This window comes from Rhinoraja longicauda, chromosome 8 (assembly GCF_053455715.1).
Source record: "Rhinoraja longicauda isolate Sanriku21f chromosome 8, sRhiLon1.1, whole genome shotgun sequence".
NCBI lineage: Eukaryota > Metazoa > Chordata > Chondrichthyes > Rajiformes > Arhynchobatidae > Rhinoraja > Rhinoraja longicauda.
In genome coordinates this window covers 20953345-20968642 of record NC_135960.1, presented here as the reverse complement: position 1 = coordinate 20968642, position 15298 = coordinate 20953345, and the positions used below count along the sequence as shown (strand labels likewise).

The 15298-nt window shown below is 41.0% G+C and overlaps 1 protein-coding gene across 1 annotated transcript in view; it reads right to left on the bottom strand.

The window, feature by feature from the left end:
• LOC144595762 (low-density lipoprotein receptor-related protein 1-like) overlaps positions 1–15298 on the bottom strand; it is a 1259652-nt gene that overhangs the window by 388372 nt on the left and 855982 nt on the right. Inside the window, exons 28-31 of the mRNA XM_078403382.1 lie at positions 6848–6979; positions 4609–4836; positions 3272–3446; positions 829–923 (exon numbers count right to left, since the gene is read on the bottom strand). Coding sequence (XP_078259508.1) covers positions 829–923; positions 3272–3446; positions 4609–4836; positions 6848–6979 — 630 coding nt within the window. The remainder of the gene's footprint in view (positions 1–828; positions 924–3271; positions 3447–4608; positions 4837–6847; positions 6980–15298) is intronic.

Here is a 15298-nt window from a genome sequence, read left to right as displayed (position 1 = left end):
ACATCGACTCCCCTGTCATCATTCTGAATCTGATAATTCTCTGCATATTAGAACAGCATTTATTTTAAGACTGCCACTTTTATAAGCAGTACCCTGCACCTGTAAATTAGTTCTGCTGGCTTTTATAAAAGGGAACTCTACATGGAGAATAAAACTTATATTCATTACTATTTTGTATGTTTCGTGGTACCAATCAAGAACAAATCCTTCTATCTTCACCTCAAGCACATTATTTTAACAGAATCCCATGTTTCTGCCACTCCATAAAATTAAATTAATCCAAGTAAAATTCAATCTGCACATCGACTTAGTCTGCCTAGGCCTCTTTATATTGTTTGAAATTAATGAATACAATTACCTGCCATGTTCAATTTCATGCCGTTGGCAAATTTAATATACTTATAGAGATGAGAAATTAATGGCTAGGCCAGATACATTACCTTCGATTATTCCTCATCAAAGAAACAAATTATTGTTTCATGTGCACCAAATAGATCAAACAGTTGACATCACCGCACAAAAAAGCTGTTATTTTATGAATTATTTTCCCTCAGTAGTGTTTTGAGGAAAAACAGTTCATGGAATTGATCCCAACATGTGTGAAATAAAACTTAGACTTCAGAAAAAGATTCCTATTTGCCAAACATTCTTACAACTAAAATTAACTAAGCTTACTTCCTGCTGTAATTCTTGGTTGTTCTAAATTGTAACTTTGTCAGTTTTCATTCGTGCATGTATTTCTTTTACATACTGCACAAACTATTACAGCTCTGGAAGTCACAATTGTGGAATATATCCAGACTTGAAAAGAATTAATGTTTGAATTACCAACAGGTTGTCTTTGATTCATAAAAAGATTCTTGATGTTGCTTCCATCCAGGTTTGCTGAGCTGATATTGTTTCCATCGATCCAATAGAGTGTCCTGTTAGAGAGGAAACATGATACACAATTTAAATTTCAAAAGTAATGTGCAGGTCTCATTATTATAACCCTTTGTACTACTTTTGACCTGGACGTGCTTTTGGGTTGCATCGCAATAAATCCTCCCAGATTAACATTCATGGTTAATTCTATGGGGCAGGTGGAGGTAATCATTTGCTTTAGCAAATGAGATGAATTAAAAAATAGCTATAAGACATGGGGGACCTGTTTTTGTAATTGTCTTCCAAAACATTTAATAGACCTGAAGATGAACACAAAAAGCTGGAGTAACTCAGTGGGTCAGTCAGCATCTCTGGAGAACAGGATTTTTCCTGGTCTTTACTTCAGAGATGCTGCCTGACCCGCTGGGTTACTCATTTTTGTGTCTATCTTGGTGTAAACTGCCATTTGCAGTTTCTTCCCACACATTTAATAGGCCTGGATGGTGTTGGGAAAAAAATCATAGTAATATTTCCCTCAAATGTATACAATATCCTAATTGTGCTTTTGCAGTCTTGGAACAATATTCTATCATTTTCTAACCGATGGAAGTGGCAGTTTCAACATATGGACCACAGTAATCATTACCAAAGATCGCAAGCTCTCAAGAAGTGGGCAGTAAATGAGTGCCTTGAAAGTGACACCCACTTCCCAGAATAAACAGACAAAATAAATTGATGCCCCATTTACTTACATAATTAAAAATATTTGCATTATATATATCTCCAATAAATATGACTGACAATATTTTGGCCCCAATTTATTTCAAAATATTTATGTTATCAAGGGTTTGTCATCATCATCATATTAGTTCACTGAATGAAAATATTTACATTCTTCAATGACTTCAAAAAAATATTACTTCACTGCAAATCCTCTGTGGTAGTTTTCACGGGGAGTTTAAATAAATATTTTATTTCAGAATAACAGTGCAGTGTGGCAAACTGAGTGGAGAACCCTCCCAGTGTCTTGTACATGGAGAAAGGGGAGGACTTTACAATGATTAATCTGTTATCCTGGGAATGGATTCCCCAACTCGGTCTATTTTTTCCTTGAAAGCAGTAAATTAGTTGCCACAGTAACACCAGAGAGGGGAACAAGTTGGATTCATTTGGGAAACTGATATGACCTGTGCCCTAATGCGAGACTCCTACCAATTAAACAATTGGAGGGGTTTTTCAGTACTTTGATTGAAAGCTACAGATTTTGAGAGTGCAATGAGATTGCAAGATAAGGCAATTAAGAGGTATTGAATATGACATTTGGCATTTGGAGGTGATGAGAGGATTCTGGTGTGATCCATTAGAGCTGGGGGTCATGAACTCTGATGGAAGGTTGATTGGTAGGTGGAAGTGAAGTTGTGTCCAGAATATGAGGAATTAGATGAAGCACCCTTTGAGGATGGGAAGATGTGCAAGCCCTCGTGGAAAGTGTAATAATTGAGCTAGTCCGATACAGAAATAAATAGGACAATGTGCATGAAACACAACTGCATGAAACACCATTCACTGTACTGCAAAGATAGACACAAAATGCTGGAGTAACTCAGTAGGACAGGCAGCATCTCTGGAAAGAAGGAACGGATGACATTTCAGGTCGAGACCCTTCTTTGGATGTCAACTAAAGATGTCAACTAAAGCTGCACAGACCCTGTTAAGTATCACTAGATTTTGCAGATGGATTTGTGGGGGGTGGGGGGGAAGGAAATGGAACAGAAAATGTGATGGAATAAAGCAGAGATGAGGCAGTTTGGAGCAGAGATGGATGAGACTAATCCTTTCAGCATTCCGGTTATTTTCCGCAAGGGTTGCAGTCTATTTCCCCATGAGAGCTTCGCAAACCCACTGTCCCATAATGTACAATGAACTGTCCTTAATGATGCTGGGTCATGCTGGCAGATGATGTGATATGATCTTTTTAGCATCCTACAGATGAGGTCTAATTGTTAAAATCCCCCATAAATGAAAACTAACAAAAATCTAGTAATGCTGGAAATCTGAATTTTTAAAAAAACCCAGAAAGTGCTACAAACACTCAGCAGTTCAGACAGCAATTGATTGTTCCACGGAGATTTTCAAGCATTTTCTATTTTCCTTTTACTTAAATTTCTGACCTTGATTTTGGGAGGTGAAGGTTTTTTTTCTTTCTTCCTTGTTTAATGCTGATGCTTGCAATGCCGTTGGTATTACCATATAAGTGTTGCACTTTCACCTACAATTGCACTGTTTCAACAATTCAAGCACAGAATCGAGCTTGAGCAGTTTATATAGTTATAATTCTACCAGGTTGAAAATTGAATTCTTATATTGGTTTGTTCTATGTAGTAAGATGATTTTTATAATAGCTTACCCTTTTAGTGGGTGCACCACTATACACTGTGGGTGATCAAGTCCATGAATTATAGAAGTCCGCAGGGAGCCATTTAATCTTGCGACATTTATCTGAGCTTCTTCTAAATCTGAACTTGTCCAATATAAGTTTCTGGAAACCCAGTCCACTGCAATTGCATGAGCATATGGCAGGTCTAAAAAGCAAAGAAAAACATTTGGTACTTGAGTATAGTTGCTCAAAAATTACAATCAATCTCATGGGATATGTCAAAAGATGGGACAATGGGACAATATCTCATTAATGCACTCCACACCTTTATGTCTATGAATCTAGGATTTTGTGCTTAATCTCATGGGTGGCACAGTGGCACAGAGATGGAGCTGCTGCCTCACAGTGCCAGAGATCAGGGTTCGATCCGGACTACGAGAGCTGCCTGTGCAGACTTTGTAAGTTCTTCCCGTGACCCTATGTTTGTCTCCATGTTTGCTTGTGCCTGATTTGAATAAATTCACACACTTTAATTTACCCTCTTTTGCAGTATATTTTAATCTCAGCCATTAAAAGAATAAACAGAGGCATTGAGCTCTGAGCTATCAGGGTTAAATGCATGCATGGATAAAGGTCACCTGTTGTATTCACCACCATGTATTTAATTCCACCGATTTCAACAGAACAATGCTATTGGCAATTTTTGTCTACGTTACATTTGAACTAATTTTCAATTGATAAATACTTTTGATAAAGTAGAAAAAAAAATCATTACCAGTTTTCTGAATTTCCAGAAATAGGTTTGAATCATAAAATCGTTTCCTATTTTGCTTCTGCTGTTCCACAAAATTTTACTTCAGAAATACCTTTACAACAATCTTTACCCTATGCCTTTCTGTGAAAACATTGCTCCCAAGCAGTCCCATGTGAATAACCTTTCGCATTTAACTCAGTATTGAATGGATTTCAAGCTTGATCGCATCCTACAGCACATCCTGCAGGGATCACTGAATAGCAAACAAAGCCGTATGATTTTATTTTACTAACCCATGGTGTGTAATTGGCAGCATTCACCTTTAAGGACAGATCTAATTTAGATTGAATGCTAAATAGCCTTTGAAACGACCTGTCATCTTCTCCAGGGATGGATAAAAATGGCAGGGTTTTCCTCAGACTTACCAAATCCTATGAGTGTAAAAAAATAACCTCTCCATCACTGCCTTTTTCTAAATCCAATATTTCTGCACAAACAAGAATTATCAGGATAAATTGAATGCATACTCGGGAGTGGCTTCCTTGCTGAAAAAAAGTTTCAACAGTGCAAATCTTTTGCTTGTGTTTTCATTTCATTTTTAATTTCTGCTTACCTGCTGATACCACAGTTTCTATTCCTGTGCCATTTATAAAGGCTCGTTTTATAAATCGTGGCTTTAAATCAGACCAGTAAATTCGCTCCTCTGATGCATCAAAATCAATGGTTTTAACTTGACTGACATCCGGATCAGTAAATGGTGTTATGTAGTTGTAGTATGGATTATCAACATCAACTCCACGAATCTCAGAATTTCTTGAATAGATTAAAAATTCCTTTTGCTCTGCACAGAATAATACAATGGTTTCATGTTTACTCCAGCTTCTGTTAAATGTTAGAGTTTTGTTAGTGTTTTAAAAACAAAGCAATACCCAGTAAAATAATCTGACATTCATGAATACTTAAATTATTTCCTCTCTGAATTAAAAATATTTTAAATACCCTTCAAATCTTGCTGCATTTTTAATTAATTATCTGTCAAATATATATATGCCATGAAACTCTTTACATAAGATAATTTAAAAAATCATGGCTACATTGGTACAACTTATTTTTTCTCTCATTTTATTGAAAGTCTGCAAGGCAAATAACTGAACTTCTGTTTAATTAACTTTGAGAAAAGGACTGGTCTGGTTGCTATGGGGAGAAATATTGAAAATCTATTCAAAAAATACATGCTCAGAAATTCTACAAAGCTTTTGGTGAAATGTGGAAGGTGAAGATAAAATTTCCTGAAACTGCAAGTTAGGATGCTGATGGATCAATATAATTTAAATCCACTAACCAGCAAAGGACTAATCAGTCATCTCTTTTAATATTTATTACTTTGAAGTTTTACATATCTAATGTGTGACATGCCAATATATAAAAATTGTGTATTTATATATCACATATCATGACCCATGGGGAATATCTCAAAGCCATTGAAATTAACTTTGAATTGAAGTCACTGTTAAAAGTTGAAGGATAAATCTTGTCCAGCTCGTGGGTTATGTGCTCAGTTCCTTGTTCTGCTCCCAGTACATACCTGATTATGTGTCAGCTGAATCAAGAACAATGATTGAGATGAAGTACAGGTGCATCGTGTCATGGTCTCAGGACAATAACAATAACATTAACAGGACAATAAAGATGGTTGTTAGCCGAAGGATGTAAGGAGATGAAAGAACTCCTGCTCACATCAATAGAGCTGCTTTGAAATGATGGGCAGCTTCAAGTTCCTCGGCAATCCATATCACCAGTGATCTAAATTGGTCCCTTCACACTCATGTGGTGATCAAGAAGATTCAGAATGTCCATGAAGATTCACTTGATCGTCTACAGATGCACTGTAGAAAGTATTCTGATGGGATTCATCTCAACCTGGAATGACAACTGCTCTGTTCTTGACTGCCTGAACCCGCAGAGGGTGGTGAACGCAGCTGTCTATCACAGATTCATCACTTCCTTCCATCCAGTCCATCTTTATGGTACGTTGTATCAGTAAAGCCGGAAGTATTGTCAAGTATTTTTGACACCCTGTAGTGCATTGGGCATTACTAGAATAGTGCCTTCCCCACTGCTATCAGACTCCCAAACCAATCACTTATTTCACAACCGCCTCCTGCAGGCACTCTAGTGCACTCTTACTCTTAACTTCACCTCATTTGATTGTTCAATGATTGTACTTTACTGTTCTTTTGCACTACAATCTGGCACTTGCATTTATTGCTGTACGTTTACTTTGTGAGATTCATGTGAACAAGAAATTTATTGTACCCTAGTGCATATGAACTGATCTGAATCTGGTTGACATGGAAAAGGTTCCTCCTGGTTAATGAGAACTATTCACCACAGCAACAAGCACAGTGCAAATGTCCTTATCTTCCAGCAAGTGGAGCTGTATTGGTGCAATTTGGTGCAAAGGAAAGGGAGTTGAGAGATTATTTGCAAATGATCATTTTAGCATCATGTCAACTTTAGATGCTATTAAAATGAAAAATATGCTTTTGAGTTGTATGGAAGGAGTGAGGGGTTTCTGTCCTTTCATTATATCTACCATTATATCTAATGTAATTGGCATGCATGCATGAGTGACGTCACTCTCAGCATACCAAAAAAAGAATTCCACTGCTTTGGTTCATGTTTGACTCCGAGTTTGAGTCTAGCTCAAATGAAAAAAGCTTTTTCCAACAAGCATGTTAATAAATAATGCAATCGCCCACAGATGCAAGGCAGGCGCTTTACAGTTGTATTACAGTCTGAAAATCATTTATCGAGCTATATTTTGATGTGACAGATTTTCAGGTACTTACCATAGCAGTTCTTCGCATCGGGGGCCAGTTTCATTAGATGAGGACATGTACAAGCAGCAGTTCCATTGTAATTAATCAGGCACAAATGAGAACATGGCCCTTTGCCATTATTAGACTCACAAGGATTTGGTGCTGTAATTATAAACACAACTTCGTTTCATTATCAAATTTTCCTGTTACAGTAATTATCCAGCACAAAAGGGTAAATAACAATTGCAATATTACTAAAACTCTCTGTTTGTTTGTTATTCTGAGGGTTGATGTATGTTATTCTGATGGTGTATGTTATACTGAGGGGTTATTAACCGTATTTTTGTGCCCCTGTCGCACGATAGCATGACAATTTTAGGGCCACCTTAATCACCATTGTTCTGGGGACCCTTACACCCAAGTTTCATTCAAATGGGTCTTATATTTTTTTTAATTAGAAAGATTTTAAAGTTTACAAATTTCCTTATAAAACCAATTTCTTGCCATGTTCAGCGTGTGACATCACAATGGGACCCGCCCGAGTGACGGCCAATGAGGGAGGGGGGGGCTCACGATGACCGCCGATGGGTGGGACCTGCCAGAGTGACGTCCCAATGTGGGGGCAGCGCCACCCATTTAAAAAAAATCTTAAACGTTTTTCTTCCATGCAACTCGATGCCCTATTGGTCCAGGTCCCACGTGGGAGTGAGGGCGGGGGGAGAGGGGGGCGCCACCCTCGCTCTTCCCGCTGAAATAAACTGTCTTCTCCTTCGATCTGCATGATGCGGCCGCCGCCGTTCGCCGTTTGCTGTTCCCTGCTGCTCGCCGCCGATCAGCGCTGCATGCATGGGGCACAGGTAAGTGGCTTTCGCAGCCAATGGGCGCATGGGTCGGTAGGGTTGCTGGGCCCGAAACGGCCCCGGGGGACAATCCCCGTCTGCCACCGCATCCCACCCACGGCCCCGGGGGACACTCCCCACTCCAAATGGGTGCACAGGTCGGTAGGGTTGCTGGGCCCGAAATGGCCCCGGGGGACACTCCCATTGATCTGATATGTAAGATGGGCGATGGATCCCAGGTGGGTCCGTGCCTCTGCAGTTGGGAGCCGTTGATGTTGGGAGGGGATGCCGTGGGTGACTTGGGGAGGGGGGGTTGGGTGTGGGAGGAGGTGAGGGGAGTGGGGAGGAGTAGCAGTAGGGGGGGAGGTTGGGGGGAGTGGGTTTTGGGAGGGAGTGGGGGTGGGGGGGTAGGGGAGAGGGGTAATGGGGGTGGGGGGGATGGGACTGGGGAGGGGGGGAGTGGGGGTGGAGTTAGGCGGGGTAGGGGTGGGAGGGGAAGGGAGGGGGGAGTGGGGGAGGGGCTACACCAATGCAGGAGAAGCTTTGGGTCCATGGCTCGCTCTGGTTGCAGCACTGGCGGCACTGGACCGAGATGAGTGGCACCCTCTCCCCTTCCCTGTCCCCTCTTGCCCGCCCATGGCCCCGGGATATACTCCCCGCCTGGCAATGGGATCGTCAGTTGGAGAGTGTTGCCGGGCCCGCAGGATCGTCTTTTGGTGGGGTGGGGGGGGGGGGGGGGGGGGGGGGAGGGCTGTCCTAGGTGAGGCACGCAGGAGAGATTTGGACCCAACGGGTCCACCTCAGTCTAGTCAACTAAAACGACATTTTACATAGGTAATAAATTGCATAAATGGTGACATTGCCAGTATGAAGTCAAATAGAATTTACTAGACAGAAAATATCAAGTAAAAACTACCACGAAGGAGCTTTTGAATATCCTTCAAAAAACGTTATCTTGGAATCGCAACCAAATAAAACAATTTTGACCAAAATGCAATGTCAAATACAATTTTTACAATCTCTTATCCCATAATTTGCATTCACATCAAATTGATGAAGTAGGTACTTTGTAAGTTGTTCTCAATTTTTCTTAAAATCATTAAATTTAAAATGATTATTTCATTCCATTGATTAGTTGTTAAGGTTTGTTTAGAATAGGGTGCCAATTAAAGTGCCGATAAAAGCAGTCAACATATAATGTGGTTACTATTACTTGGTATGCAACAAATGAAAATATTTGGCCATTTGTGAATTAGTTATTCACATCATTCAGTGTCCATTATCACATAAATTTCCATATCTTAGTGAAAAAAACATATATATAGACAACTGATAGAAATAAAAATGTGTATTTGTGTACATATCCACAGTACTAAAGTGAAAGCAATTGCAGGTGATCGAATAAACAGAAGTGCAAAAGCTAAATATTTAAAATCTGCAATGAGTTTAGAAAACAATGACAATTCTCAATTGTTCAGCAAGCACCTGTGAGGAGAGAAGCAGTTAACATCTCAGATGGAACATTAAATCTGGCTGAATTTGCATGCATATTATACCAATTTTTCACTAGGATATTCAAAAGTGATTATAACACAATTTTGAAGTTTACTCTGTATTGTTGTCACATTCGCACGACAGCAATATGACAACATATCATTAGTTGCGTAGTCAATGTAGGACGAAGGAATCTTTTATGTGCACCAGACAGAGCAGAAGGTACTTCAATTTTACATTTCAGCTTGCACCAGGCATTTCTAATATTGCATCATTCCCTCAGTACAAAACTGGATCATGAGCCAAGAATTTGCACTCAGAGTAAGGTTTTATGACAGCTTTCTGGTTAAGAGTTGATATAATTTCTGGTGAGCCATGGATGGCACAAAGGCCACTAATATTCTCAGGCAGATTGTATGAGTACAGTTCTGGAATTTCAGGCCTACAACCGGAGGATGAGTTTTGTTTTCATAGAAACATAGAAAATAGGTGCAGGAGGAGGCCATTTGGGCCTTCGAGCTAGCACCGCCATTCATTGTGATCATGGCTGATCATGCACAATCAATAACCCATGCCTATATCAGCAACCCATGTCTCCATATCCCTTGATTCCGCTAGCCCCTGGAGCACTATCTAACTCTCTTTTAAAGTAATCCAGTGAATTGGCCTCCACTGTCTTCTGTGACAGAGAATTCCACAAATTCACAACTCAGTGGGTGAAAACATTTTTTACTCATCTCAGTTTTAAATGGCCTCCCCTTTATTCTTAAACTGTGGCCCTTGGTTCTGGCCTCCCCCAACAAGGGGAACATTTTTTTTCTGCATCTAGCTTGTCCAGTCCTTTGATAATTTTATATGTTTCCATAAGATCCCCTCTCATCCAACTAAATTCTGGTGTATACAAGCCCAGTCTTTCCAATCTTTCTTCATATGACAGTCCCGCCATCCCAGGGATTAACCTCGTGAACCTACGCTACACTGCCTCAATGGCAAGGATGTCCATCCTCAAATTGGGAGACCAAAACTGCACACAGTACTCCAAATGTGCTCTCACCAGGGCCCTGTACAACTGCAGAAGGACCTTTTTACTACTATACTCAAATCCTCTCATTATAAAGGTCAACATGCCATTAGCATGTTATAGAGTTTCCTTTTTGATAGGTCTCCCATCTGTGAGTTGGGAAAATTAATGACATTGCAACCAGTTGGGCAAAGAGAATGGTGATGCAGGGAGTTTTGATCCTGGGTGGGCTGGAGGAGGGACAGTCAGCACATTGTTGTATCTCGATTGGAGGTAGTTTATGGTTAGATTTGACTACAGACAAATTTGGAGATCAAAACCCAACCCCAAGTTTAGACTAGGTTGGAGTTCAGACCAAAACTGAGAAAACAGGTAGCGCAGCGGTAGAGTTGCTGCTTTACAGCGAATGCAGCGCCGGAGACTCAGGTTCGATCCTGACTACGGGTGCTGCACTGTAAGGAGTTTGTACGTTCTCCCCGTGACCTGCGTGGGTTTTCTCCGAGATCTTCGGTTTCCTCCCACACTCCAAAGACGTACAGGTATGTAGGTTAATTGGCTGGGTAAATGTAAAATGTAAAAATTGTCCCTAGTGGGTGTAGGATAGTGTTAATGTACGGGGATCACTGGGCGGCACGGAGTTGGAGGGCCGAAAAGGCCTGTTTCCGGCTGTATATATATGATATGATATGATAAATTGAGATGGAAAAGCAAATCAAATATGTAGTGATTGGTTTGGAGTAAAGTATATATTTGCAAAACAACAAAAGCATCCAAGATGTATACTGGAGCAAAAAATGTTGCATCACGTTTGGGGAATTTAAATACATACTAGTTTCGTACAAGAGCATGCCTATTGCTCATCAGATGGTAAACACAAAGGATCGATTAACAAATCTGGGGTGAGGATGGAGCTGTTGAAGGATTAGGAACTTGTTTTCTAAAAGTCCTGGAGAAATTTACTGCCAATACACCTTTAAGTAAAGTTTCTTCCCACTGGGTACATATCAGACAGCAGGGAGCCTTTTATCTGGGCAGTCAGCTTCACAAAGCTGAAACTTATTGAACTGAGCAAGCTGCTACCCATAAGACTACTGGCCTACTGCCAATTCTCACTTCCTCATTTACAAAGGATATGAGTGGCTTCAGTTCCCACTGTAGATGACTTTGGTATTTTTGAGCCTCGAGTATGGTACCTATCCAAATATTTTGAAGAACTTAAATTTCAGTTCATTTCTCCCAAAATGTAGTGGTCCAGATTTTGCTGAAAAATATTGGAACACCCATGCACAATTATTGGCGTTTGGTCTACTTGAGTTTACCATGGTCGAATCCTTGAACTGGTGGCAACTGCTTTTAGATATTTCTCTGACACATTTCTAGTATTAGACTCATCGCAGAGCATAGGAAAGTGAGGTTGTCAAGATTCTCCACCCCTCATTGCAAGCAATCCACTTAAATCACATGTGTAGGAAGCAACTGCAGATGCTGGTTTAAACCGAAGATAGACACAAAATGCTGGAGTAACTCAGCAGGACAGGCAGCATCTCTGAAGAGAACGAAAAAATGTCACCCATTCCTTCTCTCCAGAGATGCTGCCTGTCCCGCTGAGTTACTCCAATATTTTGTGTCTATCTTCCACTTTCATCACATGTTCGATTAAACCTTATGTAGGTGCTTTCTTGCCTCTATTGACTGCAAATGAAAAATTAAAGAGCATGTTTGCATTTTTAAAGTTTTTTTATGCCTTAAATATATATGTTTTAATAATGTGAAACAGGAACATAAGCATTTAGGTTTTGCCAACTGTCTAACCTGCTGACAATCTTTTATCAGTTTTGAGATACAGCGGGGAAACAGTCCCTTCAGCCCATCGAGTCCATCACCCATACACTACTAGACCTATCCTACACCCAAGGGACAATTTACAGAAGCCATTTAACCTATATGTCTTTGGAATGTGGGATGAAACCGGAGCACCCAAAGAAATCCCACGCAGTCACAGGGAGAATGTACAAACTCCGCACACACCTGACCTGTAGTCAGGATTGAACCCGTGTCTCTGGTGCTATAAGGCAGTAACTCTACCCCTGCACCTCTGTGCCGCCCCAGTTGTTTTGTGAGTGAGATATATTTTTGGTCCCCAAGATTATTGCACAGGGCCTGGTTGCCAAGGATCAGGCGGGCTTTTCTGGACAAACTCTTGCCCTTAGAGTTTAAGGGCGGTATACCTCTTGCTTTATGGGAGAAGGGAGATGAGGGATTGACCAAGTTGAGATTGTGAGATAATGTTGGTGGCCTTGGCAAGGCAGTGTGAAGTGTAGATGGAGTCCATGGCGGGCGGCACGGTAGCGCAGCGGTAGAGTTGCTGCTTTACAGCGAATGCAGCGCCGGAGACTCAGGTTCGATCCTGACTACGGGTGCTGCACTGTAAGGAGTTTGTACGTTCTCCCCGTGACCTGCGTGGGTTTTCTCCGAGATCTTCGGTTTCCTCCCACACTCCAAAGACGTACAGGTATATAGGTTAATTGGCTGGGTAAATGTAAAAATTGTCCCTAGTAGGTGTAGGATAGTGTTAATGTACGGGGATCGCTGGGCGGCACGGACTTGGTGGGCCGAAAAGGCCTGTTTCCGGCTGTATATATATGATATGATATGATATGATATGATAGAACTGTGTGATGCATGTGGGGACAATTTCATATAACAGGTTACCGCCGAATACATATTGTGCCTGAAAAAAGTTCCACGTCAGCCATCTCCTATTGTAAAACCCATTAAATCGCATTTATCGGGATTCATCATTTGGTAACAGCTCCATCCAATGACAGCAAGAAATTGCAGAGCAGTGCGGATGAAGCCCAGGCCATCACGCAAACCAACATCCCTTCCATGGACTCCATCTACACTTCACACTGCCTTGCCAAGGCCACCAACATTATCTCACAATCTCAACTTGGTCAATCCCTCATCTCCCTTCTCCCATAAAGCAAGAGGTACAAAAGTTTGAAAACACATACCACTATATTCACTTCTATATTTTGGCGAGACCAAGCACAGGCTCAGTGATCGTTTTGTTAAAAACCTCCGTTCAGTCCGTCTACACCAACCAGATCTCCCAGTTGCGAACACTTTAACCCCCTCCCTATCCCATACTGACATTTCTGTCCTGGGCCTCCTCCACTGTCAGGTCATAGGTCATAAGATCATAATGATGGGAGCAGAATTAAGCCATTCAGCCCATCAAGTCTACTCCACCATTCAATCATGGTTGATCTATCTCTCCCTTCTAACTACAATCTCCTGCCTTCTCCCCATAACCCCTGATACCCATACTAATCAAGAATCTATCTATCTCTGCCTTAACAATATCTATTGACTTGGCCTCCACAGCCTTCTATGGTAAAGAATTCCACAGATTCATCACCCTCTGACTAAAGAAATTCCTCCTCATCTCCTTAAAGGTACATCCTTTAATTCTGAGGCTATGACCTCTAGTCCTAGACTCTCCCTCTCCATATCAACTCTATCAAAGCCTTTCACTATTCGATAAGTGTCAAAGAGGTGAGTTAGGCCCAGTGCAAATTGGAGGAACAGCACCTCATGTTTTGCTTGGGCATCTCACACCCCTGCGGTATGAATATTGACTTATCTAACTTCAAGTAACACTTGCTTTTCCTCTCTCTTCATCTCTCCCCTTCCTAGTTCTCCAACCAGTCTGACTATCTCCCTGATTCCATTTTATCTCTGTCTGATTCATTGTCACCATCTCCAATCTACCAATGATTTATTCTACATTTTCCTTGGCCCCCATCTCATTTGATGTCTTGTTTTCACACCTTACCCTTCCTTATCTCGGTGTATCCCTCTCCTCTAACTCTCAGTCGGAAGAAGGGTCTTGACCTGAAACATCACCCATTCCTTCTATCCAGAGATGCTGCCTGTCCCACTGAGTTACTCCAGCATTTTGTGTCTATCCACTAGATTCAGGGACAGTTTCTTCTCAGCTGTTATCAGGGAGCTGAACCGTCCTCTAAACAGGTAGGGTGTGGTCCCAACCTACCATCTACCTCATTGGAGAGTTTTGAACTATATTTAATTAACAATGAAAAAATATTTGCTATATTCTTTACTACTTAGAGCAGGACAGCATGGGTAGAGGTCTTTTGACCTACAATGTCTGCGCTGAACATGATGCCAAGTTAAACTAATACGATATGATATGATATGATACGATACGATACGATAGAAATTTATTTATCCCAGGAGGGAAATTGTTCTACCAGCAGTCATAAAACACAAGATACATGAAACAGAAATTCCAACAGTCATAAAACACAAGATACATGAAACAGAAATCTTCTCTGCTTTCACGTAATCCCTGCCCTTTCAACCTCTGCATATCCATCTGTGATCTACTTAAGTGAAAATGGAAAGTAAAATAAATTACTCCAAACAAAAATATTAAGACACGGCTCACTCTATAATCCAGTTTCCACATGGAATTGAAGCATTGAGGCACTGCTTTGCAATTTGCTGAGTCTTGCATGTCATTTTTCTTGACTGTGCAAAGTTATCAATCTTGCTATATTTTCAAAGAAGTAGACACATGAAAATGTTCCATTTATCAGTTTACAAAGTTATATTCATGGTGACCTTTTAGTTGTGTAGCATTCTCTCTTAGGTGAGATGGTGTAGGTAAGAACATTGCTGCAGTCCCGAATGATACGATAGAACTTTATTTATCCCAGCAGGGAAATTGATCTGCCAACAGTCATAATACACAAGATACATGAAACATTAATTAAAGTGATGAGCGGAAAGGATTGGGGATGTGCAAAAATTTGGGGGGGGGGAGGGGAGAGGGGAGTCAGTCTACCCCACGACAGAAGGGGGAAGAGTTGTACAGTTTGATAGCCACGGGGAAGAAAGTTCTACTGTGGTGTTCTGCACTGCATCTTGGTGGAACCAGTCTGTTGCTGAAGGTACTCCTCAGGTTGACTAGTGTGTTATGTTCCCACCAGTGTGGACCAGGACAAGTTCTTGAAATAAGGAGACAGCATCCCATACACTATGTATGCCCAGATGAAATGACCACTAACCCAATTGATGTATTCCTGTCTCTGAGTC